This window comes from Berghia stephanieae, chromosome 9 (genome assembly GCF_034508935.2).
Source record: "Berghia stephanieae isolate SIO BIC M18660-M18661 chromosome 9, UCSD_Bste_1.3, whole genome shotgun sequence".
NCBI lineage: Eukaryota > Metazoa > Mollusca > Gastropoda > Nudibranchia > Aeolidiidae > Berghia > Berghia stephanieae.
In genome coordinates this window covers 14449206-14476886 of record NC_088368.1, presented here as the reverse complement: position 1 = coordinate 14476886, position 27681 = coordinate 14449206, and the positions used below count along the sequence as shown (strand labels likewise).

At 36.1% G+C, this 27681-nt stretch overlaps 1 protein-coding gene across 1 annotated transcript in view; it reads right to left on the bottom strand.

The window, feature by feature from the left end:
- LOC144979757 (uncharacterized) overlaps positions 1 to 26165 on the bottom strand; it is a 71952-nt gene extending 45787 nt beyond the window's left edge. The window contains exons 1-5 of the mRNA XM_078926773.1: positions 26096 to 26165; positions 15441 to 15577; positions 8353 to 8631; positions 7159 to 7340; positions 6192 to 6346 (exon numbers count right to left, since the gene is read on the bottom strand). Of these exons, the coding sequence (XP_078782899.1) occupies positions 6192 to 6346; positions 7159 to 7340; positions 8353 to 8578 (563 nt within the window). The 5' untranslated portion in view covers positions 8579 to 8631; positions 15441 to 15577; positions 26096 to 26165. The remainder of the gene's footprint in view (positions 1 to 6191; positions 6347 to 7158; positions 7341 to 8352; positions 8632 to 15440; positions 15578 to 26095) is intronic.
- Between the last annotated feature and the right edge of the window lie 1516 nt (positions 26166 to 27681).

Below are 27681 nucleotides of genomic sequence, written 5' to 3'. Positions count from 1 at the left end.
CTCTCACTAACTATCAAGTCAGTACTGATGCTCAACTTTGTTCTTTTACTGAAGATATGTTTTCTCAGAATCACTAAAACAATGTTATTCATCTGGTCATTCTTCTCTTCAAATTCTCTACTTCTATAACCAAAACTAAAATCTGACTGCACTGTTCACTCATTCTCTGTTGCTTTAAATCTAAATTATATCGTAGTATCTAAATGTAGCCATTCTCATCTCTATTCTCTCTCTTCTTATCTCTCTCTCTCTCTCTATCTCTATCTCTATCTCTATCTCTATCTCTCTCTCTCTCTCAATCTCTCTCTCTCTCTCATCGTTTTTATTTCTTTTTTTCTTCTCCTTTCTATTTAAATTTGGAACAAGACAGTGAATATTGATACTATGAGTTTAGGTAATATACTCACAACATCCGCTAACCTGATTCAACAAACTGTGAGTAATCTTTAACGTTTACAGTCTGATTAATATAACACTGTGAGAACCTGTCACTAAAAAGGCTATCTAAAGGTAACAAAGAGCTGAGTGACGTCAACTTTGTTCCTTTTAACTGAGAGATATGATGTGTTTGTCAGAAATCACTAAAATGCAAATGTTTATTCATCTGGTCATTCATTTACTCATTGCCAAAGCGATGTGTCTACAATTTCTATGAAACCCAAAACGTGAAAATACTGACTGGGCACTGTTTCAGACTTTCAGATTTTTGTTGTTGTTTAAATGGCTAAATTAAAAAGGAAAAAAATATCGATAAGTATTGAAATGTAAGGGCCAATTTATACAGGAAGACATGTTCTGTGGACGTTTCGGTTTTCCCCATTATTAACAAAACTCGATGAATGAAACACTATGGGCCAATGAGAGATGTGTGAACGGCGTAGTTAAGGTGATACATCTTCTTCCCGCCATAGACAACGCTGTTTACGACCAAGTACCCATTTCACACATGAGTAGGGTGAGAGAATGCAAATAAATAGCCTTTTCCAAGGATCCAAAAATGAGCCGCTCAGAGAGAGGCTAGAACACTGGCCCGTCCGGACCGAAGACGATTCTCATACCACTAGACCCGACGTACGCTTGTTTGCAGGCCCGATAACCTAATTCATTATGGGTTCATTATTGTAATGGAAATCTAAAAAACAAAAAATGATGCAAAATATTGTCCATAACAGCAATGTTAAACTAGGCCCATAATTGGGTTGGGATGTCAGACCTGCATATACGTATACGTCGACTAGACCACATTATAGACGCACAGGGCCGCATGATACCTTTTTGAGATTGCAGGTCACACATACAACGGTGTTATAATATTAATAAAGGTGTTATAGAAACGAGGGGTGGAGTGGAACCAGTCACCTGTGAACATTCTCATTGTGAGTCACTCAACTGGAACTAAACAAGCTGGACATTGCTTTACGATGGATATATACATTTTTCGCTTACTGGGCGTATTTGGATGAATAAATCATAATATTTTGGCGCTGTCTCAAAATGTATCAACGTCTAAAACATTTTCTCTACAAACCTACCCGATCATTTCAAATCAATGTATACTTATTTGAAGGTCTGACAACCACAGTTTTTATGGTGTCGTTGATATGATGGAAATACTATAAAACCAACCTAAATACTGTCCATAACAACAATGTTAAATCAAGCCCTTAATAATTTCGTTCGGTGATCAGACCTGCAAATATGTGTACGTTGGTTGAAATGTTTTGCTGTTGAAGGAGTAACGAGGCCACAGAAAGGGAGGGAGGGGGAAAGAAAAAAGTCCCAGGTTTGAGAGCTTTTGCCAAGGTTATGGTCATTTAAATCGATCGATATTTGAGGGAAAGTTTTCTGGTCAAAGTTTTTAATTTGAGTTTTTCCAGAGTATATCAGTTAACTTGTTAAAAAAAAAAAAAAAAAAACAACTGAAGGGGCGTGAGGAGGAGACAGTGTCTGGACGACGCGAGGTTTGGAGACACAACCCATAACATCTGGCTCAGTTAGTTATACATGACTTGTATTAAGGTATAATTTAGTCATATTTTAATTAACTTCTTTTATATGATCATGCTGCAATAATCCGTTTTGGGTGGGAAATAATTGATGTTTATTCTTTGACAGTTTAGAAAGGGAGAGAGAGAGAGAGAGAGAGAGAGAGAGAGAGAGAGAGAGAGAGAGAGAGAGAGAGAGAGAGAGAGAGAGAGAGAGAGAGAGAGAGAGAGAGAGAGAGAGAGAGAGAGAGAGAGAGATAGATGAGAGAGAGGAGGGGAGGGAGGAAACAGGAGAGGAATGAACAGGATGAGGAGGAAAGGGGGGCGGGGTGGGGTGGCAAAAACGAAAGTCGGTTAGGAAATGAGTAGAATTTGAATATTATACATTAATATAATGTTTATTATGAGAGTCAATTTCGTCTGGCGGGGTTGACAAGGGGGATGACTCAATAATTGGGTTTCTACAAACGGAGAGTTATTTCCCTTCCAAACCAACTGGAGATAACCTCATTTCCGTGAAATATTATTCTAATGGAATAATATTTTTTCTTTTATTTTCCTTATTTGCTTGGTTTTTGTTGGATTTTGTTTGTTTGCTTTTTTTGTTTGTTTGTTGTTTTTTTTTGTTTTTGTTTTTGTTTTTTTTTGTTTTTTTTTTTGTTTTTTTTTGTGTTGTTGTTTTAATTCCGTCTCATTTAATTTATTTGTTGCGTTTAACAGCCCTATTAGTTATTGTTTTCCAAAATTTGTGTTTTCTTTATTTTATCCAAGAATTTTTTTAAATCTGAAAGGCTATAATATAATATAAAACACTGCCAGATAAAGCAGAGAGAAGAAAAATTCAAGAAAAAAAATCATCCCCCAAAAATCACCCCCGCTATATTATTATCTATTTACAGCATAATATTACAACTGCTGGTAACTATGAACTTTCTATAATATTTGTACAACCGATATAATATAATATAATGAAAAAACAAAAACTTGCACTCCGAAGATTAGAGTCATGCCATTAGACCACATAGCCGCACGGCACAATATTATTGCAATTGTTAACTATGAACGTTCTATAATTATTCGTAAAACAGACATAATGCAATAATATAATTGATTTAAGCATCCGAGATTTCCACATCGCTCAATGTCTGGTATTATCAAGAAATCTGATCTCCTTGATAAGAGAAAATCGAAATCGAAATGAGAAAGTTCTGGAAAACAAAGCTCTTTGTTTTTTGACACGGACTGGCTATTGAAGTAAATGCCAATCCTCTGCCTGTATTCATCCGCACCACTTGAGGAAAACTTTGGACTATTAAGATTTAAAAAAAAAAGAGTCCCTTTTTATTGAAAAAATAAAATCTCAGAGATCTGATTTATTTTCTGATAATAGATTTAGGTTGCACATTGAGCATTCTTTTATTTTTTTTTCCACATTGAAAGCTGCCAACGTGATCTTTTTTTACAGGTCTGATAACAAAGCGTAATTATGGGCTTAATTTAACATTGTTGTAATAGACAATATTTTTTGCGTTGGTTTGAGAGTATTCCCGTTACAACAACAATCAGACCATTATAATCTGGGTTATCAGACCTGCAAATAAGGACACGTCGGACGCTGCCTTTTGACCTAATAATTCCACGTAAAAACATGACTTTTTATAAGAATTTACGGCTATGTGGTCTTGTGGTATGACACTGGCTTTCGGGTGGGAAGGTCATGGGTTTGAGCCTCGCTGAGTCCTTGGAAAACTTCTCTTTTCTCACATTCGCTCACCGCACTCAATTGTAAAATCAGTGCCTGGCCGTTACCAGCGTTGCGTCTGTCGGAAAAAAGTAATATCACCTTACAGGCGTCATGCCTTGTTCTACATATTACGAGTTGCTGTTGGTCAGGGACTCTTTGTAAAGCGCTTTGAGCACGTTTAGTAGATATTGGGCTATTTAAAAGATCAAATTTAGTTTTAGAAGAAGCTATTTATCGCAGTGATACAACTATAGCACTGCAACTACAGCTATCTTTACTTATGGTCTTCAGTTTCGCAGGCAAAAATAAGAGACTCGTTGAATATCTCTTTGTATAAATCTATGAATCAGACGAGGCGAATTGATGTTCCAGGTTCTTGGATGGTTCGAGATGAATCAGGTCAGTAACGTCAGGTCTATAAATAGATCTAGTGAAATAACGTGAAATAATGAGACCTTTACACGCGGCGTTCCAGTTCACGCCAACCCGACACTATAATATCTTCACCTATTCCCCCTAAAACGGTAAAGATATGTCCGGATAAGCCTGATGTCAGATAAATATTCTTAAGTCGAATTAAGCAGACATTTGATATATTTATTAACTAAATAAATAAAATAAATAAAATTCCTTTTATTCATCCCATAGCGGAAATTATTCTCTTGGGTCTATTCCAAGGGAGGGAAGACTGGAATAACCCAGGCGTCAGCCGCAGTGCAGCGCCGCAAATTGAGCTAGGGCGAATTTCACTTGCTTTAGGCCACACAGCCTACAGAGCAATATCAACTAAACTCGATCAAAGCGCTTTACAAAGTGTCCCTGACCAAAATCAACACGTAACACGCAGTTAGGCAATATTACATTTTTTCCCGACAGAGACATCGCTATTAACGACCAGTTACTTATTTTACACCTGAGTACGGTGAGAGAATGTGAGTAAAGAGCCTTGTTTCCGAGGATTCAACAATGCGCGAGCGAGGATTGAACCCAGGACCTTCCGATTCGAAAGCGAATGTCATACCACTAGATCACATACCCGCACAGCATCTAAATCTCCCCGGTATATTACCGTGTTTAGGCAATGGGTCATATATAAAATCTTAAGAGTTATTTGGTTTTTAAATTGCTCGATGAGTAATGGAGAGAAAAGTTTGGCCAGAAAACAATTTCTTTCTGGCCACGAAAGACTTAAGGGTTCGTCGCAATATATGGTCGTTTTTATGGAATGGAATGGAAAGGTAGGAGACTGAATAATGAACCAGTAGACAGGATTTCTGTTTGGTTTTAAGTACTACTAGATAGTAACTTTCTCTCCGTACAGATAATCCTTTTCCCAATAGTATCAAAAGCAAGGGAGAAGGGGTGGGGCGTGTGTGTGTGTGAGTGTGTGGGGGTTGGGGGGGGGGGGGGTAAGCGAGTAAGTGAGTGAGTATATATATATATATATATATATATATATATATATATATATATATATATATATATATATATATATATATATATATATATATATGAAATAATAGTGCTCAAGTTTTTTATAAAAGGAGCTATTTATAAAATATTTCAAGTATAATTTTTTTCATCAATCTTAATATATTATATATATATATATATATATATATATATATATATATATATATATATAAACGTGTGTGTGCATGTGTGTGGGAATGTGTGCGTGAGGAGAGAGAGAGAGAGAGAGAGAGAGAGAGAGAGAGAGAGAGAGACAGACAGACAGACAGACAAGACAGAGACAGAAGAAGAGAGAGAGAGAGAGAGAGAGAGAGAGAGAGAGAAAGAGAGAGAGAGAGAGAGAAAGAGAGAGACAGACAGACAGACAGAAAGACAGACAGAGAGAGAGAGAGAGAGAGAGAGAGAGAGAGAGAGGGGGGGGGCATTTATGTATCTGCATCTAAGAAAGAGGTGTATTTCATAGCCTGGAAGATTATTGGCATATTTCAAACTGCCTGTTATTGACAGAGACGCTCTTATGATTTCAAAAACAGAATACGACATAGATTACGAGTTGGTCTAATTAAAGAGCGGCAGATGGAGGCACAGTCTGTCTGGCCATTGTGAGAATTACCAGAAAAAAGATTCGAGAGAGAGAGAGAAAGAGAGAGAGAGAAAGAAAGAGAGAGAGAGAGAGAAAGAAAGAGAGAGAGAGAGAGAGAGAGAGAGAGAGAGAGAGAGAGAGAGAGAGAGAGAGAGAGAGAGATGAATTGGGGGTGGGGGGTGGGGGCGAGACAGATAGAGAGATTTGCAGATAAAAAGATAGACGGATAGACAGAGAGATATATTACTCATGGATAAATAGACTGATAACGTTGGGGGGTGGTGGGGGGGGAGGGGGGACTGGGCTGCCTGGTCATTGTCAAAATTACCAGGAAGAAGATGCGATAGGAGGGAATGTTAGGTGAGGGGGAGAAGGGGGGGGGGGTGTATAGGGGATGTGTACTCACTGTCTGTGTGCATCGTCCATAGCGTCTTGCATGGACTGTAGTCTGACCTCCAGCTTGTTCTTCTCCTTGGTGATGTCTTCAATCATCTTACGTGCCTCGGCCAATTCTGTCTCATACATCTTCTTGATGGCTGTGGTCTCCTTGCCCCAGTGAGACTGGATTGGATAGGTAGACAGGTGGATGGGATGGATGTATATGAAGGTAGATTAATGGATGGATGGATGGACGGATTTGTGGATGGATAGATTGGTATATTAATGGATGGATGTTTAGATTGATGGTTGTGGTCTCTTTGCTCAAGAGAGACTGGATTGGTTAGGTAGACAGGTGGATAGATGGATGTATATGAAGGTAGATTAATGGAAGAATGGATGAACGGATATGTGGATGGATAGATAGGTATATTAATGGATGGATGGATGGATGTTTAGATTGGTGGGTGTTGATGGCAGTGGTCTCTTTGCTCCAGAGAGACTGGATTGGATAGGTAGATAGGTGGATGGATGGATGTATATGTAGGTAGATTGGTGGATGAATGGATGGACGAATATATGTGGATGGATAGATAGGTATATTAATAGGTGTATGGATTGATGTTTAGATTGGAGGGTTAGAGTCTGATTGATGTAGCCTCTTTGCCCCAGTCAGACTGGATAGGGTGGCTGAGATGGATATATGGTGGATTGATGGATGAATCGATGGATGAATGGTTGGATAGATTAATGGATGAATGGGTAGATGGCTGCATGAATGGAAGTATAGATCGGTGTTTGAATGTGTGAATAGTTTGATGGATGAATGGGTGCATTGGTGAATAGGTAGAGAAAGGGAAAAAGAATATATATATATATATATATATATATATATATATATATATATATATATATTATATATATATATATAAGAGAGAGAGAGAGAGAGAGAGAGAGAGAGAGAGAGTATGTGTGTGTACGGAAGTGTGTCTTACCCTGAGGTCTTCCAATTCAGTTGTGAGTTTCTTGTTTTGTGCCTCCAGAAATCGAACCTTGTCGATGTAGTTGGCGAACCTTTCGTTGAGGTTCTGCATATCTTTCTTCTCTTGTTCCCTGTGTGTCTTTACGTTGATGACGCCAGTGTGACTGACGTTGGCGTAGCCAGAAGGGAGCATACCTGAGGCGTCGTGGAGATTAAGAAGTCATGTTTAAAAAAGAGATGGGGGAAAAACAACAAAATAACAAACAAACAAAAAACAAAAAAAACAGAACAAAAAAATAAATAATAAACGTCAGCCTTGTTTTGTTCAAAGGAGAGGCGTGCCATTTCAACGTAATATCATATCATGTGTGTGATTTGACGGTTAGTGATATGTCCATCCATCTATCAATCCATCCATGCATCAATCCATCTATCCTTCCATTCATCCATCCATCCATCCAACAAATCAATCCATCCATCCATCACTCTAACCATTCATCCATCCAGCAATATCCATCAATCAATCCATCTATTCATCGACCATCCAGCAATATCCATCCATCCACTTATCCATCCATCCACCCACCTATATGTCCATCCATCAATCATCATATCCATCCATCCATCTATCCAGCTATCTATCATTCTATCTATCAATCAATCAATCTATCTATCTATCTATCTATCTATCTATCTATCTATCTATCTATCTATCTATCTATCTATCTATATATATATATATATATATATTATTTAAAATATTTACCACAATGTTTGGGGCAGTCTACATCAATGTTTCAGGCTTAATTTATAAATATTTTAAATAATAATTCGCTCCATTACTACATGTCGAGCACTGTTCGTACCATATTTGTATCAAACACGATTCAATATATATATATATATATATATATATATATATATATATATATATATATATATATATATATATATTATCTATTATATATATATATATTATATTATCTATTTTATATATATAATATATATATATATATTATACTATTATTATCTTATCTATCTATCTATCTATCTATCTATCTATCTATCTATCTATCTATCTATCATTTCCATCCATCCATCCATCTATCCGTCTCTTTATCAATCTATCTACCTATCCAACCACCCAACCATCCATCTATCCACCAACCCACCCATCTATCATTTAACTTGATCCAGTCAGACTCACCCGAGGTAATCTCCACAACTTTCTTGAAGCCGCCACCACTTGTAGTTTGAGGAGCTCCGAGGACAGACGAGATCGAGGAGGTATGGCCCACGTCAGAGCGTCTTGGAGCGATGCTGGAACGGTAGTAGAAATCATCACCGCCACCAGAATCAGAGCCACTTTGACCACCAGCGCTGGACGAGGTGATGATGGTTCGTGTCTCCTTCACAGTGGATTGGGACGTCATTTTGGCTGTTGGGTTGACTAGTTCTTGAATACTTTAAAAAGTTTATGAATTATCTGAATGGAAAAGAGGAAAATAAAACAATTAGTTACTTATTTCTGTTATGATAAGATATTAACTTATGTATTTGAATATTGGAGTATAATAATATCTCTAAAAGACTACGTTAATCAACTTATTGTGTTCAAAGCGCACTCATAAACGCGGATGGCAAGAAGCAATAACAAAGATCTGAGTGACGTCAACTTCATACTATCTATAAATGACCAATTAGTTACCTAATGTGACAAACATACAACAACTAACATGTCAAATTTCTGGTCACATTATCTTTAAAATCACTGTTTGCCAGCAACTTCTAATGGTGCTCACACTACTACGTAATGACGATCGACCCAATCTGCAAATTCCGTACCGCACTCGTGCAGGGCCGCAAACCCGCCCGGAAACTTTGTCACAACGCATCGTTCAACTAGATGCTGTGCGGTTTCGGGCTCGTTTCCACAACGGGTACATGTTCGACTGTCATGCGTTTTATTGACCCCGACCTAATACCGTTTTGAGACGATGGGTTACATTATCTAAAGGTCAAGATAAAGTAAGGGGTGGGGGGGGGGGGGGGGAATAAGCATCAGTTAGGTATAATGATTATTCAGCAAGTTTTCCCCCTCGTCATCCTTTTCAGCTAGAAAGTGATTATATATTTTTCACATTGACTCCACCCAAAAAGTGGAGGCATCCCACGTTTAATCAGTTAACTGTCGTACTCTGGAAAAACACGTATTTTAAAAATTTGGCCAGAAAGCTCGTCCTTCAAATATAATACATATCGATTTAAATGACATTCATCTTGACAAAAAAATCGTAAATCTGGGACTTCAAGAAGTCTTCCTACTATTCCCGTTTTTGGCAAGAAATTTAAATCAATCGATATTGAAAGAAGGACGAGTTTGTTTTTTGTTTCTTTCTTCTTTTTTTTTTTTTGGGGGGGGGGGGGGGGGGGGGGAGTTTGGCAAATTTTTAAAATACGTGTTTTCTCCAGAATACGTAATTTAACTTGTTAAACAATCTACCTGTGAAAGGGACGAAGTGGGAGAGGGAGGGTAGGGGACGGTTCGTATGTCTTTCAATTTAAATACGATTTCAGTGTCAATTCGTTCTAAGGCTAAAGTGAGAAGATGTCGAGAGTTTATTTTATTTGTCTAGATTATCCTTTTTGTTTCAAACTTGTTTGAGGTTTGCCATTTTAGCGTTTTAAAGCCAAATTCCAAAACTTAGGCGTTCCTTTTTTAATCTAAAACATTGTTTGACATGGAAAAAGTAGGTTTTTGCATTGCGGCATTTTTAATGGAAAAAGGGAGTGGTCATTTTTGTTACCTTTCAAATCGCTTAATCTAACTTGTGTAATAGTCAAATTGACTCTTGGTTACACTCTTGCTATGCCAATGTTTGTCCTTAAACTAATAAAACAAAGTTAAATGTGTTAATTAATTTCAGGCAATTACAACTGACTGAGGGATCATCCAAAAATAATTTAGAACATGAAAAGCGCTCTGAGCACGTTAAGCGGATATTGCACTATATAAAGTTATAGTTTTGTTTTGTTTTGTTTTTCATTTGAGAATACAAAATAATGTTTGGAACAATTGATGAAACATCGTCTTAACACACTTTATTTCAGTGTGATGATGATGATGACGGTGATGAAGATGGTGGTGGTGATGATAATGATGATGATGATGATGATGATGATGATGATGATGATGATGATGATGATGATGATAATGACGATGATGATGATAGCATCGCGTTTTACTTCATTGATCGATATTCTAAGGTAAATTGATTTTTTTTTTTTTAAATCCATCTGTCAGAAATTGGTTTTGTTTTGATGAGACGACAACGGGGTTTTTCTATCCAAACGCATCTATTTCAATTCACCAGTAGATTTATGACCAATCAAAACACGGAATTTGTGACACACCTCCAACTTGGTCGGACAAGCATGATTGGTAGTTTATAAACAATAACGTGAATGAAATTCTACCTCTCTTTGATCATTGTTATTGTTTTCATACCTTCAGGTGGGTGACTAGTTTTCACATAATTTTCTCGATCAAATTATCAATGTTTAAGTTTACACATAGTTTTTTAAAAATTTGTTTTGGTTTTATTGAACAAGCGGTAGAATAGTGGGTATTTTACTTAGACAAATACCATCGATAGTAAAACCTGTGTCGTTCGCTATGTTTACCAATCACTGTCATTGTTTACATTATGGTGACTGTCCTAGAGGCGTGGCTATCTATGTGTCTATTAATTTAGACCAGTGAGACTCTTTTACCCTGTTTGATATTTGGAACTCCTACTTCAACCTGTATATATAGAATGAAGTTGACGTCACTCTGGTCTTTGTTATTGTTTTTTGCCATCCGCGTTTATGAGTAATTCTCACTAAACTCTATTAATCAGACAATGAACATTTAAGGTTACACATAGTTTTGTATGTTGGTTCGTTATATTTCCAGATGGCAATGCTGTGAGCTTTTAAGCTAAGCGCATACTATCTATAATATGGCTGTATGTGTGTGTGTGTGTGGGGGGGGTGTGTGTGTGTGTGTGTGTGTGTTTGTTTGTGTGTGTGTGTGTGTGTGTTTGTAGTGTAAGGATGGAGTGGGTATTGAAATGTAGAATTGCGGCCTATCGTATCACAGGATGCCCAAAATTAATTTAAAAGTAACAATGGCGAGAAACGGGAAGAACGTGTGGTTATCAAAATACTGGTTCCATCCTGCTACTAAAATATCCCTGCCTCCTTATTATTCAATATGTAACCTATTTACTGTTTATGCATTGTCTGAGGATTGGTTACACACTTCCAATGAGTTTTGAATCAGAAAACATGAAGGTGTGACGTCACGATTTCTCTGCCCTATTGTGAGATTTTATTTCTGGTCACTTCAAGAAACGGTTTCTATTTTTCTCAATAAAACAGAATAGGAACTTTACCCGACATATATATATATATATATATATATATATATATATATATATATTATATATATATATATATACAGGTCTGATAACCGGACGCATTATGGGCTCGTTTTAACATTGTTGTAATAGAGAATATCCTGCGTTGGTTTGAGAGTATTTCCATTACAACAATGGGCCCGCCATAACGATTTGGGTTATCAGACCTGCAAATAAGTTGCTGCCAACTTTATCCCAATTTCAAATATTTTTCCACAATAAGATAAAGTATTTAGCAATTCAACAACTCCCGTCATAAATCATAATACTGTATTGATGAGACGAGTCACAAACTCATTAATAGAATGGATGATGGGAAGAAGAGAGGAGGGATGGGGGGGGGGGGGGGGGGGAAGGGCGAGGAGAGGGGGGGGGGGTCGGGTAGACGTCTTATTTCCCTTATGCAAATTTTAACAGGGCAGAAAATGTGTGTGTGTGTGTGTGTGTGTGTGTGTGTGTGTTTTTTTTTTAAGCATCGACATATATCTCCTGTACCGGGGACACCAAAGTAAATATAACACCAGCTTGATGGCATTTTCAAACATTTTTCTTTCGTTTCATCCTTTTGCTCGATAACTCGTTTTCTTTAAAGTTTTTAAAATAATTTTGGATGAAAACGTTATTTTGAAATAATGGCGAGGTATTGTGAAAATGCTTTAAATTGATTTTTTTTTTCAATTTACAAATTCTGAAAGTAATGAAATTCCAACGCCCTAAACAGTTAGCAGTTCAAGTTCATGCGTTTTGAAACTTGTATGGAACTGAAGATAATGAATGTGTGTTCAAAATATTTGGAATATTCCGAGGTCTGAAAACAAGTTTTGCAACCGTACGACAGACTGTGTTCAGTGGATATAGCGATATATCAAAGCTCCTGTTTTGTTTTGTTTGCTTGTTTGTTTTGTTTTTTTTTTTTTGTTTTTTTGTTTTTTTTTGTTTTGTTTTGTTGTTGTCTTTTTTTTCGCCCCAATGTTCGTTTTGTTGTTTTGTTGTTGTTTTTTTAAAAATCTGTTGAGTGTAAATTTGGGTTCTCCTTAGCAGACGATAGAGAAAACCCAGAACTCCTCAAATAAAACACTGATTAAAAAAAATTAATGTGAAAATATGAATATAAAAGCATACAAATACCAAACCGGAAACGTTTCGAGCTCAAAACCCATCTTCAGCCAAAACAAAAAGTTAAAACATTAATCGTCGCCATAGTATTTCCCAACTAGAGGTGCCCTTTTCCTTTGAGGGTTTTTGACAAGATGAGGGTCATTTTAATCGATCGATGTTTAAAGGATCAGTTTTCTGACCAAATTCTTTTTTAAAAGTTTTTTTTCAGAGAATGGGCAGTACTAATTATTCGTGGGTTTTTTTTTTACTTTTCTATATACAAGGAACGAAATTGACGCCACTCAGCTCTTTCTTATTGTTTTTACCATTCTTATTATTAATTCTTACGAAAATCAGACTATACACGTTTCAGGGTTATACATAGTTTTGTGTGCTGATAAGTTATGACTGGCTGCTGAATGTTGCGAGTATTTTACCTTAACGTATAGCATCAATATAAAAGAGACTCAGTATTAACACGCACGACATGATGAACATTTTAAGCATTGTAGCCAAGCACGAGTGGTAGTAGAATCGAGATATTGCGTGTTCTGAACAAACAGGAACAAGTCATGATTATTCATCGGTATGTACTGTAAGCTTGACGTTTTAGCCTGTAGATTCAACTATCAAGTACTCTGACCTGTGGGACCCGATAGCTCAGTGGCTAAAGCACACGCTTCAAACCGGAGTGGGACCGAGATAAATCCTTTGTGAGTTAAGATGGGTTTTAATAATTAGTTTGTTTTTATTTTTATTTTTTTCTTCTTTTTTTCTGGTTTTTTTTTTTTGTTTTGTTTTTGTTTTTGTTTTTGGTTTTTTTTTTGATATTCCCGGCTCTCTATTAGCACTGATTGGGTGATTGGGCTTGTTTGATCTGACGGAAAGTACTTTGCAAGAGAATAACGTTATATCAAACAGGTAGCAAGCAATTGCTATTGTCTGATAAATATTATTATTAACATTATAAATTCTTGCTATTTGGGGCTTGGGTCTCTGAAGGACCATCTTTATAATCATTATATTGAGTTTGAGTTGTGATAACAAAGTAATAACATAATCATATTTAGGCAATGATGTCCGTAAAAAATCCATGTGGCAATGTAAAGCCGGTCTTGTGGTATGACACTCGCTTTCGATCGGAAGGTCCTGGGTTCGAGCCTCGTTCGGCGCATAGTTCAGTCCTTGGGAAAGGCTCTTTACTCACATTATCTCACCGTACAGAAGTGTAAAATGAATACCTGACTGTTAACAGCGTTGTCCGGAAAAAAAATGTAACATCGCCGAACAGGCGTTATGTCAGGTCCTATATGTTAAGTTTTGCTGTTGGTCAGAGACCCCTTGTAAAGCGCTTTGAGCACGTTTAGTGGATATTGCGCTATATAAAAGCTCAAAGCTCAAGTAAAATCAAAACCAACAACAGTAGTTGACATACTGAAGTTATTAAAACATGTTCAGGATTAAATCACAAGTAGCGTACAAAGCTCATAGCATCATGAATTTCTAACTCCATCCTATAAATTTCAGTTGTCACGTTACTAAAAAGCTTTCACGTTACAACCGCATGTTATGCTATTGACCAGGTAATTAGCGTTGCCAAGCGCCAAAACTTTGAATACTTTGCAATAAACATTTATTACTGCTTCTAATAAAGAAAAGGATTTATAGTCTTGTCCTAGAAATTCACACGTAGTAAACAAAATGCATAGCGATGGTGTTGATGTGTACAACATAATTTTACATCATTGAGGGACCACACACACACACACACACACACACACACACACATACTCTCACATACACATACACAGACGACGGGTCGCCTTACGCCTCAGGTTTATGTTCCTAGCCATGAAAACAAAACTGGTTCTCTTGGCAACTTTTCCAGTTTGACGATCTTCGAACAAACAGCCCCTGTCTTAAAAATTAATTTTTATGACTAAACACAAACTGTACTAAGTCTCTCGAGGTCATGAGTGTTTGTGCTAAAGGTGCATTTTATCAATTTTAATATTATAGTTTGTGAATCTTTGCCTTGAAACTGACGTGTACATACATTATGCAGGTCTTACAACCGAACCCATTAATGGACCTAGTTTAACATTGTTGTAAAGGATTAGAATTTTGCGTCATTTTAAATAAGATTTCCATTACAACAATGAGCCCATAAGGAATTGGGCTATCAGACCGACAAATAAGTGTACGTCACTCGAAACAAATAAGAGAGGTTTAAGTTATTTATTTACATATTCCATATCTTATGTTGCAGCTGCCTACTTCTACCTATAAATTCGTACACTCGACTGAGGTGTGAATGAGTGTCTGGCCGGAACAGATATTTTAAGAGTGCTAGTATAAAAAAAAGACTAATACTGTATGAAATGAAGTTTAGTTCCATATGGGCTGCTGAGAATATAAAAATATAAATGAACATGGCAAATCCGTGGAAATGCTCTGTATAAATCAAAGTGATAAATTAGGGAGTAGAAACTTGGTGCAAGATATTTAAAAAATCTGAAATGGTATGTTTGCCTGTGGTTTGCGTCCACACTTTTTTTAGATCACTATCATTATCTCATTCGTCTGTAGTATTTCATTCATCCCGTTTTGTTGATAAAGGGGAAACCCGAAACGCCTAAAGTATCTGTCTTCGTCCAGCAAATTGAAGCTTATAATTCAATCCTTATCGTTATTTTTTTTTCAGATGACTATCTGACATTTTAATTTGACTTACTGTCACAATGGGTTGAGTTGATTTGGTCCTGTCTAGGAGATGACTGGATGATTGGATGGTTTGATGGTATGATGTGACCGGAGGTTTGGTGAGAGATTGGGGTGAGATGGGGAGGACGTCAGATGACGGTGGCTAGCCTGAAAAAATAAAAGAAGATCATTAAATGATTATGAATTGGTTGGAATTCTTCTTCTTCTTCTTCTTTTTCTTCTTCTTCTTCTTCTTCTTCTTCTTCTTCTTCTTCTTCTTCTTCTTCTTCTTCTTCTTCTTCTTCTTCTCCTCTTCCTCCTCATCCCCCCTCCCCCTCCTCCTCCTCCTCCTCCTCCTGCTGCTGCTGCTGCTGCTGCTGCTCCTCCTCCTCCTCCTCCTCCTCCTCCTCCTTCTTCTTCTTCTTCTTCTTCTTCTTCTTCTTCTTCTTCTTCTTCTTCTCATTTAATTGTTCGAGCCCCAAGGCAGCAACAATTGCCTTTCATCCAACGCCGCAATGCAGCGCCATAAAGTGAGTAAGAGGTTTAATGTTCGTGCTCAAAGAAAATCAGGAATGCAAACAACGGGGTGAACGTTAAGAATACAATATGTGTGGCCCCGCAGCTTGTCACAAAAGTCAAGCAATGTTAAGCGTAGTCAATGACCAGACTGGTCACAGGGATCGTGGAAAATTCTGGTCCCGATGTGAGCCCTTAGATAAGACACTATAAATCATTACCTCACTCGAGCATTGAGCAGTGACGGATATTTTAAGAGTAATTGTACAAAAAGGACGCCTTACAGACGACTAGTAAGAAATGGAAACATGGATCCATATGGCCTGTTGCACAAAGAACTGAAACATTGTGAAGCGCAATGAGCATGATAAATCCTTGTAAAGCACTATGTAATGGTTATGCTATTTTTATTTTTATTTTAACGAACTCCAGCGCCATGGTTTTCCACAAGGATATCTCGCATCCTCCTCCCCCCCCCCCCTCTACACATACATATCCCCCCCCCCCCCCCACTCTCCCCCCATCCTGATACCAATACTGCTTCTCCTGGTACAAGAAACTGTGTTTTCCTTGTAGTCGAAAGAACAATAGAGACAGTCAATTTTCATTATAGGAGAGACAAATTGGCGTTGATGTTTTATTTCGGTTTCCATGACAACAGTTGTGTACAATGACAGGAAGCACGACAGTCATGAGACAGGGCGTTATAGAGAACGTGCTGTTTTCGGGGAATTGGTGACTATTTGGGCAACATGAAATGAGATAATATTTGGTCGTACTTGTCTTTGTTTGATATGTAAATAACCGAGTATGATGTAGCTTCATCAGTTGAATAACAGATGAAGAAGATGTTAAAATACATTTTTATTCGTGAGAATTTTAATCCTTAATGTAGGGCAATTGAAATTGTGTTGGTTTTGCCATCAGCGCTATTAGATATGACATTGCTCTCTTCGTCTCTCTTTCTCTGCTACTCTCTCTCTCTCTCTCTCTATCTCTCTCTCTCTCTCCCTCTCAAACACACATACACTCTCACTCACTCTTTATCTATCCATCCATCCATCGATCTATCTATCTATCTATCTATCTATCTATCTATCTATCTATCTATCTATCTATCTATCTATCTATCTATCTATCTATCTATCTATCTATCTATTATTTTAATATTTACCACAATGTTGGAGTCAGTCTACATCGATGTTTCAGGCCTAATCAGCCATCGTCAGGACTGACGATGGCTGATTAGGTCTGAAACATGTAGACTGACTCCAACATTGTGGTAAATATTAAAATAATAATTCGCTCCATTGCGACATGTCGAACACTATCCGTACCATATTTGTATCAAACACTATTCAATATCTATCTATCTATCTATCTATCTATCTATCTATCTATCTATCTATCTATCTATCTATCTATCTATCTATCTATCTATCTATCTATCTATCTAATGTTCTCCTTCCATCTCTCTCTCTCTCTGTCTCTCTCTCTCTCTCACTCTCTCTCTCTCTCTCTCTCTCTCTCTTACTAACCCCTACTTCTATAATCTGTTATTATGAGAACGGATACCGGTTTAAAAGCAGTAATGAATACACAGTATAAAGCGCGCTTTAATTATATTTTTAAAATACAACTTTCAGACAATGTGCACATTAAAATTGTTTCCACGAGTTTAAATAAAAAGCGTGTGTCAGATTTGAAAAAAAATTGAATCTAAAGATTAAAACCAAAAACCAATAATTGCTGTAACCAGTCAATATACAATTAGCAACGTGTTTTATATTATCCCTTGGGTTTGTGGGGAAAAACCCGATATCCCTTTAGTATAACAGAAAAATTGAAGTCGTACTTGAAAAATAAAAGCCCACAAAGACAAAAACAAAACAAATAAAAACACAAAGAAAAAGACCAAACAAAAAAAACCCACTCCGCCCCCCCCCCCCCAAAAAAAAAAAAAAAAAAAAAAAAAAAACAAAAAAACAAAAAGCAAACAAACAAACAACCAACAAAACAACGACAACCCCCCCCCCCCCCAAACAAAAACAAAACAAAACAAAAAAAAAACCCACAAAAACAAACAAAAACAAAAACAAACACCTATAACAAGAATAACAACAAAAAATAAACAACAAACGAACACAAAATGTGAAGAGTTCAAGAAATATTTCCCCTGCTTGGATCGGGTTTTAATACAAATAGATTTTGACGCGTAATACTATCCTGACCATAGCAGCATTTCTCAAGATAAAATCGTAAATCCACAAACAAAAGGTGAGATACATTTTGATAATAAATAATACAAACGAGGTCATTTGAGGGGTATCTATAATAAAAAGGATTCTTGAACTCATGTGTTTGAAATTGGAACTCGTTTCCAATGCGAGCTGGCTCCAAAGGTTGCATAATAATATAGAACTTGTTCAAAACTCCAAATGCAAGAGTTCTATAATCTTATATTATTGTGTTACCATGGAAATATTGAAAATAATGAATGTGTCATCGTGCTTACAGCCTTACCCGGAACTCGTTTATAACCCTGATGTACTCTTGAAAACAAAAACACGTATTTAACATTTTGGCCAGAAAACTCAACCTTCAAATATCGATCGATTAAAATGACCTTCATCTTGGCAAAAACTCTCCAACCTGGGGGCTTTTGCCATGATGAGGGTCATTTTAATCGATCGATATTTGAAGGACGAGTTTCTGGCCAAAATTTTTAATGTTTTTATTTTTTTTATTTTTTTATTTTTGTGGGGGGGGGGGGGGGGGGTTAGTTTTTGTTTCTGTTTGTTTGTCTTTATTTTTTCTAGAGTACTACAGTACCGTGGTAGGGTTGTTGTAACCAATGATACAAAGACATGACTCGACATAATACCGTTTTGAGGCGTTAGACCACATATTAAATAGTTGCCAACACAGGTAAATGTCACACATTGGTGACTTCAAAGAGCAGCAGCAATGACATGGCATGTGTCACAGGACGCGAAACGGGAAGAGCAAAGTTGAGAGTTGGGCAAAATGAACTCCCAAACATACGTACATGTATGTTACTTGGAAAACTTGTTAAACTCGATACGGCCGAGGTGCATGGCGGGAAAAGGAAAGTGAAAGTAACAGCAGTGGCAGATTAATTAGGCCATGTTTGTTGGTTTCCAAAATTAAGGCACGCCCAATATCGTTTATATGTGACCCTTTGTCTCAAATCAGTATCACGCCCGGACGACCTGTTTACGAATTTAAGGTTAAGGTCAAATGATTCATTGGTGACAATAATATAGTTTCTTTCACTTGCGTGCCGCTGTTGGCTGATTTGGATACCCCCCCCCCCCTCCCCTGATTTCATGTTTAGAAATACAACATATGCCAGATGAAACATGCCGACACGCAAAATTGCTTGATATCCTTTGGATAGGACACTAGTTTATTGCAAAGTACTTTTCGCCAGATCTAACAGACCCAGCAATCGAGTTACTAATGGGTGGAAAGCGGGTCAGGAAACAAAATATCGACTGCACCCGAGACTGATATTGGTCCTATTGCTACCGTCTGAGCTATCGGGACCCATCCCAATGTTATGAAAAAAAAGGTAAAATCTGACATTTCTGGTCGTTTAAATCTGATAATCACTTATTAGCACCTGAGACACCCCGACATCAGAACGCAGGGAGACGATGGGCCACAAAATCACTGACACAAGTTAAACAAAGACGTTTAACATTATTGTCTAAAATAAGAGTTTCTCACACTTTTAATGTAAGGAAAGACTGACTTGTATCCTATCAGAATGACGAGTCGAATTTATTTAGAAGCGAAAACTAATGAATTTTAGCTATAATATTATTCATTTTTTGAACATAGATTATTCTAAGGACCGTGTCTATGATCGACCCGCTCTCTAACTAAAAAAACACATTTTATAAGCCATATCTAAAAGAATTTCTAAGGACATATGTGGACCATTGTCCTAGGGCTACTCACGCTTTGGCTTAATTTGGAGAACAACAAAAGAATCTTTGTGTCAATTAAACTTGTTGAAAAGGGAAGTTTGGAACCAAAACATGTGTAACCTATCGTCAATAAACAGTATTACATTGGAGTGGACCAGATATTGAAAAATGTCATTTTTGGGGTCCTATGAGCCGCAAAACGACATTTATTAGAATCAAGATTTCTCAAAGAGTTTTAAAGATAAGTAAATGAAATTTTGTAAACATAAAGTAATTTATACAATTATCATGATATACTAAAATAATTAAAGTGAAGTAATTACAAATTGTTTTTATGGCCATTTCATTCCAAAAATGTTTTCGGACGGAAAAAAATGAGAAATAAATATCTTTAAAAAATCCTTAATCCTTATTTAATAAATTAAGTCATTTCCGACATAATACCGTTTTGAATAGGTAAATCACAGTTAAGATACTTCGTTGGAATTTTCAAGTCTCATTGAGAAATAATGCATTATATGGTGTCTTAAGTTACTCAAATCTCGAAATGAAATTCTACCCGTTTTCAGTTTAACTTCAAATTAACCAATCCGATTCATCCAAGATAATTGGTAATATTAAAGTTCATAATTTTGAAGCACTCTAATCCTGTTGACGAAAATCGTAAAAGGTTTTACGAAACAATACCAGACAGAGCAGAAAGATAGAAAAATACAAGAAAACACACGTACCAAGATATTAGCCTAGAGTCTACTTCAACCCAGACAAAACAGAAAGAAAATTATCTTTAAAAGCATTCTAAAATGTGTCTGCTCGACTGGGACACCAGGCTCTTTCCTTTGTTAATGAAAAAAACCCCAAAATGATTTTAAAAACAAACTAAAAAATAGATTGAGCGCTTATATGGCGCAATATCCACTAAACGTGCTCAAAGTACTTTATAAAGAGTCCCTGACTAACAGCAACATGTAACATGTCGATCGGACATGACGCCTGCAAGGCGATGTTACAATGTTTCTTTCTGACAGAGACGACGCTGTTAACGACCAGGTACTCATTTTACACCTTAGTGCGGTAAACGAAGTCTCGGGTTTGAGAGGGTTTTTTTTTTGTTGTTGCCAAAATGAGGGTCATTTAAATCGATCGAGTTTTCTGGCCAAATCTTAAATTATGTTGTTTTTTTTTTCCAGAGTACGGCAGTATAGTCAATGCGCTTTGCAAGGGGCCCGAACCAGGACCAGGAACCACGAACCAGGAACCAGGTTGGAATTAGAAACAGGAACTAATAGATCAGAAGCCGACTGTGATAATACAGGACCACAACAGTAAGCTGGCCTATTGTTGTATTATATGGGGGGGGGGGGGGGGGGGTCCCAACATCTCAGTTGGAAGAGTTCAAAATTAATCCCAAATGCCCGGCCAACCTATCCACTCAGCAGTGTTTGGGTTTCTTGGTCTGTTCTTCATTCGAGCGTCCAGTCCAAAGGGTAGAATGCATAACTCATTGTATTCAATCGAAGACTATCATAACTTCGAAACGAACCCAAATTATAACAATAGCCAGATATAGTCCAATAGTGAAATTGAGAGACACCGTCAATTACGTTTATATCAGAAGTCTAATTTTTAAAAATATATTTTTAAATGCTAAGTTTCATGGCGAGTGTGGTAAAGAAGGGGTAAAATACTGTACAAAAAATATTATAACAGCTTAAAAATTGAACAAAATACGAAGTACAGAACATTTCGCGCTCAAAACTCTCCTTCGGCCAATAACAAAAATAATAAAAATGTTGATACACCATGATATATCCAGAAAGACAGCGGATTAAAAATCCATGAAACTAACCAGGTTATACCAATGTCGTATAAAAATAACATATCGAAAGTTTCCAAACTTGCCCCTTGATCTTAGCAGTGTTGTGTGACTGGCGTAGAAATTTACACCGCCTCATTAAAAACCAAAAGGCCTATCGGGATAATTTATGGAGTAAGTTTTCCTTTCAAAAATGTTACATAATTTTAGTACGACACAGAAATAATATTTCTAAAGCTTAAATGGAGTAAGTTTTCCTTTCAAAAATGTTACATAATTTTAGTACGACACAGAAATAATATTTCTAAAGCTTAAATGGTCTCCAATTGACTGCAGCAAAATACAGACAATGATGTCAAACAGTATATAAGAGTCGTACAACGTTTTACACAAAATCAGAGCTAAAACAGTCAATTCAAATTTCATGAAATCGAATCATTATCTCAGTGGCGGTTCTAGCCTATTTACAGTGGTTGGGCAAAGAGGATTCGGTCATATATATATATATATATATATATATATATATATATATATATATATATATATATATATATATATATATATATATATATGATATATATTTTTTATTTTTTATTTATTTTTTTTTTTTTTAATAAAATTTTTTTTTGATTTTTTTTTCGCCTTTAAACAAAAAATATTTCAACCACCAATAATCACATTCACAATGAAATGACAATACCAGTAGATTTTAATTCTTCCAAACGTAATCAAAAATGAATCACGAAAGAGAATACAACTAAAAAATAAAGCGACGAGACATAATGCGACAACACCTTGACAATACAAGTCCATTTCCTTCACTCGAAAAATTAAAGAGATGCTTTAATCCCTCAACGGCGATATTAATATTGCTTTTACATATTTCTGGTTTTCAGTAGTACGTAGTAACCTTAAAGTTTTCATGGAGAAGCAACAACAGCGATATGACTCGAGTTTCATTCAGAGCTCAAATTGCATAATTTTTACTGCTGTCTTGGTGGTCAGAATGATTGTGCCGGTGGTGGTAGTGGTTGGAATAGTGGTAGCGGTGGTGGTGGTGGTGGAGGAGGAGGAGGAAGACGAGGCGGTGAGGGGTAATTATGGTAGTGGTTTTGGTGGTGCTGTTGGTTAGAATGATAGTTGTGGAGACGATGACGGAAATTGTATGGTGATGTTGATATTGTTTTTATTTCTATTGTACTTGTTGTTAATATTGTTGTTGTTGTTGTTAATGATGATGATGATGATGATGATGATGATGATGATGATGATGATGATGATGATGATTATGATGACAACGACGATGTCGTCGACAATGATGGTTACCATACGATATTACAAAATTTATTCAATCTTAGGCTTTCGCCAATTAATCATACAATTTGATGACCACATACATGAAAGTGGAAAATAATGGCAAATGGGACCAAACAATAAACTGATACCATTAATAACCACCAAAAAAAAATACAACAATAGTAATACCACCAATACGTACAATAATAATAACAATGATAATAATAATAATAATAATAATAATAATAATAATAATAATAATAATAACAATAATAATAATAATAATAATAATAATAATAATAATAATAATAATAATAATAATATTAATAATAATAATAATAATAATAATAATAATAATAATAATAATAATAATAATAATAATAATAATAATAATAATAATAATAATAATAATAATAATAATAATATTACCATCATCATTACTACTACCACCACCGCTACCACTATACCACCATCACCATCATTATTACGTTTCCAATTATTTTTTCTCGTTTTTTAAAATTTGATATCTATCAAAACAGACGAAAATTCCGGTGATTTTTTTAAAGGGTAGTTAAAATATCTACGATTTTATTAGCCCTGAAAACTACGATTTTTATTTTCCTATCTAAAGTAGGCAGGTCTGCTATGACAAGTATCAGTATCAGTTCCATAGTCAAAATAAGACAAACAAAAACAACGTTTATTTAATATTAGGCTTTCGCCAATACTTCATACAATATAATTAAGACAAAATAATGTTACCAATCTCTCCTCATGTATTCGTTTGACTATCGTCACAATAATTACCGTGTTATCTTTGCTCCTTACCCAACCAATCCCTTGCTTCCCGCCTCTTCATCGCGAACCATCTTATGTATGTATTAGCTTCAGGACGGGCAAGTACGGAATCTGCCCACCCTTCCGTATTTCCTCTATAACTTAGAATTCAACTATCTCCTTACTCAGAAGAGTATTTCTCGTATACTAATTCAATTGTTGAGAAAACCAAAATGGTGGTTGTATTTTATATATTTATTTAGTCGTGACTTTTGAATAAAAGTGTTTTGTTTTATTAGAGGAAATACAATAGAAAATTACATTGTTTTGCAAAAATATTTAGTCTGGCAATAAAAATACAGCGGTAATTACTTTAAGAATAATAAAAAAAAAAAGAATTAACAAATTAATTTGTTAAAAAACAAAACAAAAAACAACAACAAAAAACAACAACAACAACAACAAACAAATAAGAAAACAATTTAAATAAATGAGTTTTGAGAAACACTAAAGAAAACGAGGGGGAAAAAAAGAAAATAATTTAAATGGATAAACAAATATATTAAAACAACACAAACTAATACTAAATTGATATAATATTAGTAAATTAATAAATTTAATTCAATACTGGAACCTTCCCAGCACAAGTAAGGCAATAAATAAGAAAAAGTTCGTTTGCCAAAATCTCTATTTAGTGTACACTGGTTAATAAGGTGGGCTCATTTGAATTAGCCCGACCTAGTACTAGAGAGGCCAGACAGCAAAATCACCGTCAGGCGACGTGACGATGAGATGACGATGTGGGCGGAGTGGAGTGGGGTTGGGGGGGGGGGGGGGGGGGGGGGGTGATAAAAAGAACAGGAGCGTATCCTGGTTTATGTATTACGGGATGCATGGTGATTCTCAATCTATCAAAAATACACACAAATTGATTTCAGTACAAAGTATCAATTTTAAGTAGTAACTTTTGAAATTATCTAATTTAGATTTGATTATTTCGGACCTGGTAATACAGCATATAACTTGAAAAAACAGGCTGGTATTTGCCCACCCTGCCCATTATTACCAGCCGTCCATTATCTAAGTCATAAGAAAATCAAATGAGTCGTGGAAAAAAGGCTACGCACAGTCATAAAGAAAAAGGGGGATCGACTTCAAAATTTGAGACTTAGGTCAAAATCTTAGATATGGCAAATTTGACGTTTATCTATTAAAACAATCGTCAAATAAATATTTTTTAATGAATTTTTCAAAACGTTTGTGTACATAAAGTTCAATACATTGATTTGATTATGGTGAAATTTCAAACTTGCATCGGTTATGGTCCGGTGGTTACAGGCTTCTAAACATTTCCAGTTTTTCTCTCTCTCGCAATATATCGGAAAATGCCTCTTTCGTTATCGGGCATCATTTTGAATGTCTATAGAATAAACGTTTTTGTTTCATACTTAATACTGTTCCAATTTTTTACAGTTCTGTTAGTAAAAAAAAATATCCCTTATGCTAGTTTTGCATCTATCAATTAAGATTTTAAACCCTTTTCCTCAGGTAATTTTTGTACTTAAAAATGAAAAGAAAAACCCAGATTTATCTAAGTCCACCTCATGATGGAGAAAATAGAATTGAAAGAGGTCTCCCCGAATTTCTTTCCATTCATGACTTGGTAAGTCCAATACTGTAACCTGTCATGATAATATGAAAGGCATTAGTGGCAATTAACCTTTTCGTCGCCGTTCTTTGGACATTTTCAATGCTGATACATTGCCATTTGTCTTTTGGACTCCAAATGCAATTGCCATAGTCAAGGAGAGGCCGAATTAGAGGTTTTTAAAAGTTTATAAAAATACATTTGTCTAAAGTAATAAAACTTCTGACGATCATACCCATCATTCTATTCGCTCTGTTGATAATAATTATTAGTAGACATCAAAATTTCAATTGTTATCAAAAATTATCCCAAAATCTTTTTTTAAGAATCAGGTCTTGGAATTGTTAGAGAAAAATGATTTAAATAATTATAAAATGTACGTGTCCTTTTTATCAAACAAGCTGCGTTTTGGAATGCCGCGATGATAGAACAAGACATAAATTGTAGGATACTCAAAGCAGGCAAATTATAATCAAAGACACTTTTGTAAGAATCAAAAGCAGATATCAAATCTGAAATAATACAGCTGACATTATTGTTTGTCAAGAGTGGTTATGAAATTATATGCAATAATCTGTAATAATGGTATTAAGAAAACTTACACGGTTAGAGAATAAACTTCTAATAATGTAATCAACTTTGTGTTAACTTTATCAAGGTAAAGATGGAGAACCTACCTGCAGGGCGACAAGAGACAGAAATGTGAGCCACAGATGCAAGCACTCGTTAAATAAAACACACATCGGCTTCCACCGGTTTCGAGGGCCTTCTCGGGCCTGATCATTCTGGTGGTAGCAGTGGTTGTGGTTGTGGTGGTGGTGGTCGTCGTCGTTGTGGTGGTGACGATGACGGTAATGAAAAAGATGACTCAACACGCACACACATACACATTCACACAAGCCTTCACACACGCACACACACACACACACACACACACACACATACGCACAAATTACATACATCCATACATGGATTCATAAAACAAAAATCAAATAGAGACAGAAATACAGGCCACTTGTTTCTCTTACCTGCTCTGCCACATCTTCTACCTGTCCTGCATCTTCATCACCCACCTCCTCACCCCCCCCCTACCCTCGTCAACCTTAACCCCCCCCCCCCCCCTCCCTACCTCCCCTCCCCCATCCTTCCCACCACTCAACTCTTAAATAAATTCTTTACCAGTCTATATTTAACAAATCCACTATTGTCGCCCCCCCCCCCCCTCTTCTCCATTCTCCCTTAATTCTTAATGAAATAAATGTTTATTTATGTGACTCATGGCGTCACTATGGTACAATATTGGAATTAACCAGATGTAGATTAGTGAAATTTAAGTCAAATGGTGACCCACCTTCCCAAGACGGAAATATGTATATCCGAGTTGATTAAATGATGAAAGCTAAATTTAGAGTCGACCATATGAGATTTGGGATATATGTCCATAATAGTTTAGTGAGGAGAATGAAAATAAAATTATTATCTTTAACTGATAAATGACTGAAATTCTACATTTCTCGCCAATTTCACAATAAAATCTCTTTTTATCATTTTTTTTTCATCTTGTTTATACCGATATAGAGGCCTATCAAATAATATTTTTTTTTTTTTGGTTTAATTTAAAGAAACAAAATAGTCCTACCTTTATGAACACATTAATGTTGCTTACTCCTCTTTGGTGTTTCATCAACATATTATAAGGTCGACAGTAAGGACTTCTGTCTTCCGCCAGCTTCCGAACCTCACCCCAGGTCCAACCGAAGGATGTCATCATCTCTCTTTCCACCGATCTTCTCCAAGTCTCTATTGGTCTTCACCTAATGCAATTGGATTCAATAGTCTGATGTCACGTCGCCCAGCAACGGCTGCCATCGTGGTTCTAAACAAAGAAAATCGGTATTTTTTATTCTTCATGCTGGCTAGAACTTTTCATATGTCTTGTGATCAGAATGTGTAAAAGTCAAAATATTATCAGAATTATAATGGGTTTTCCCCCCTCTGGATACACTTTTATGCTCCTCCACCCCCACCCCACTCCCTCTTTCATCCGACCATTAAATTATGTTATTGCTACTCAAATCATATAATATAATAAAATGATAATATAAAATCGTCAAAAAGACGTCATGTCCAGTCGTACATTTTAAATGTTGCTGTTGGCTTGGGAACCCATTACCTTTCAGCACGTTAAGTGGATATTGGATATCGTTATATAAGAATCCCAAGTTGATAAAACTTAAGGTTGCTATATTATAGTTATAGTTAT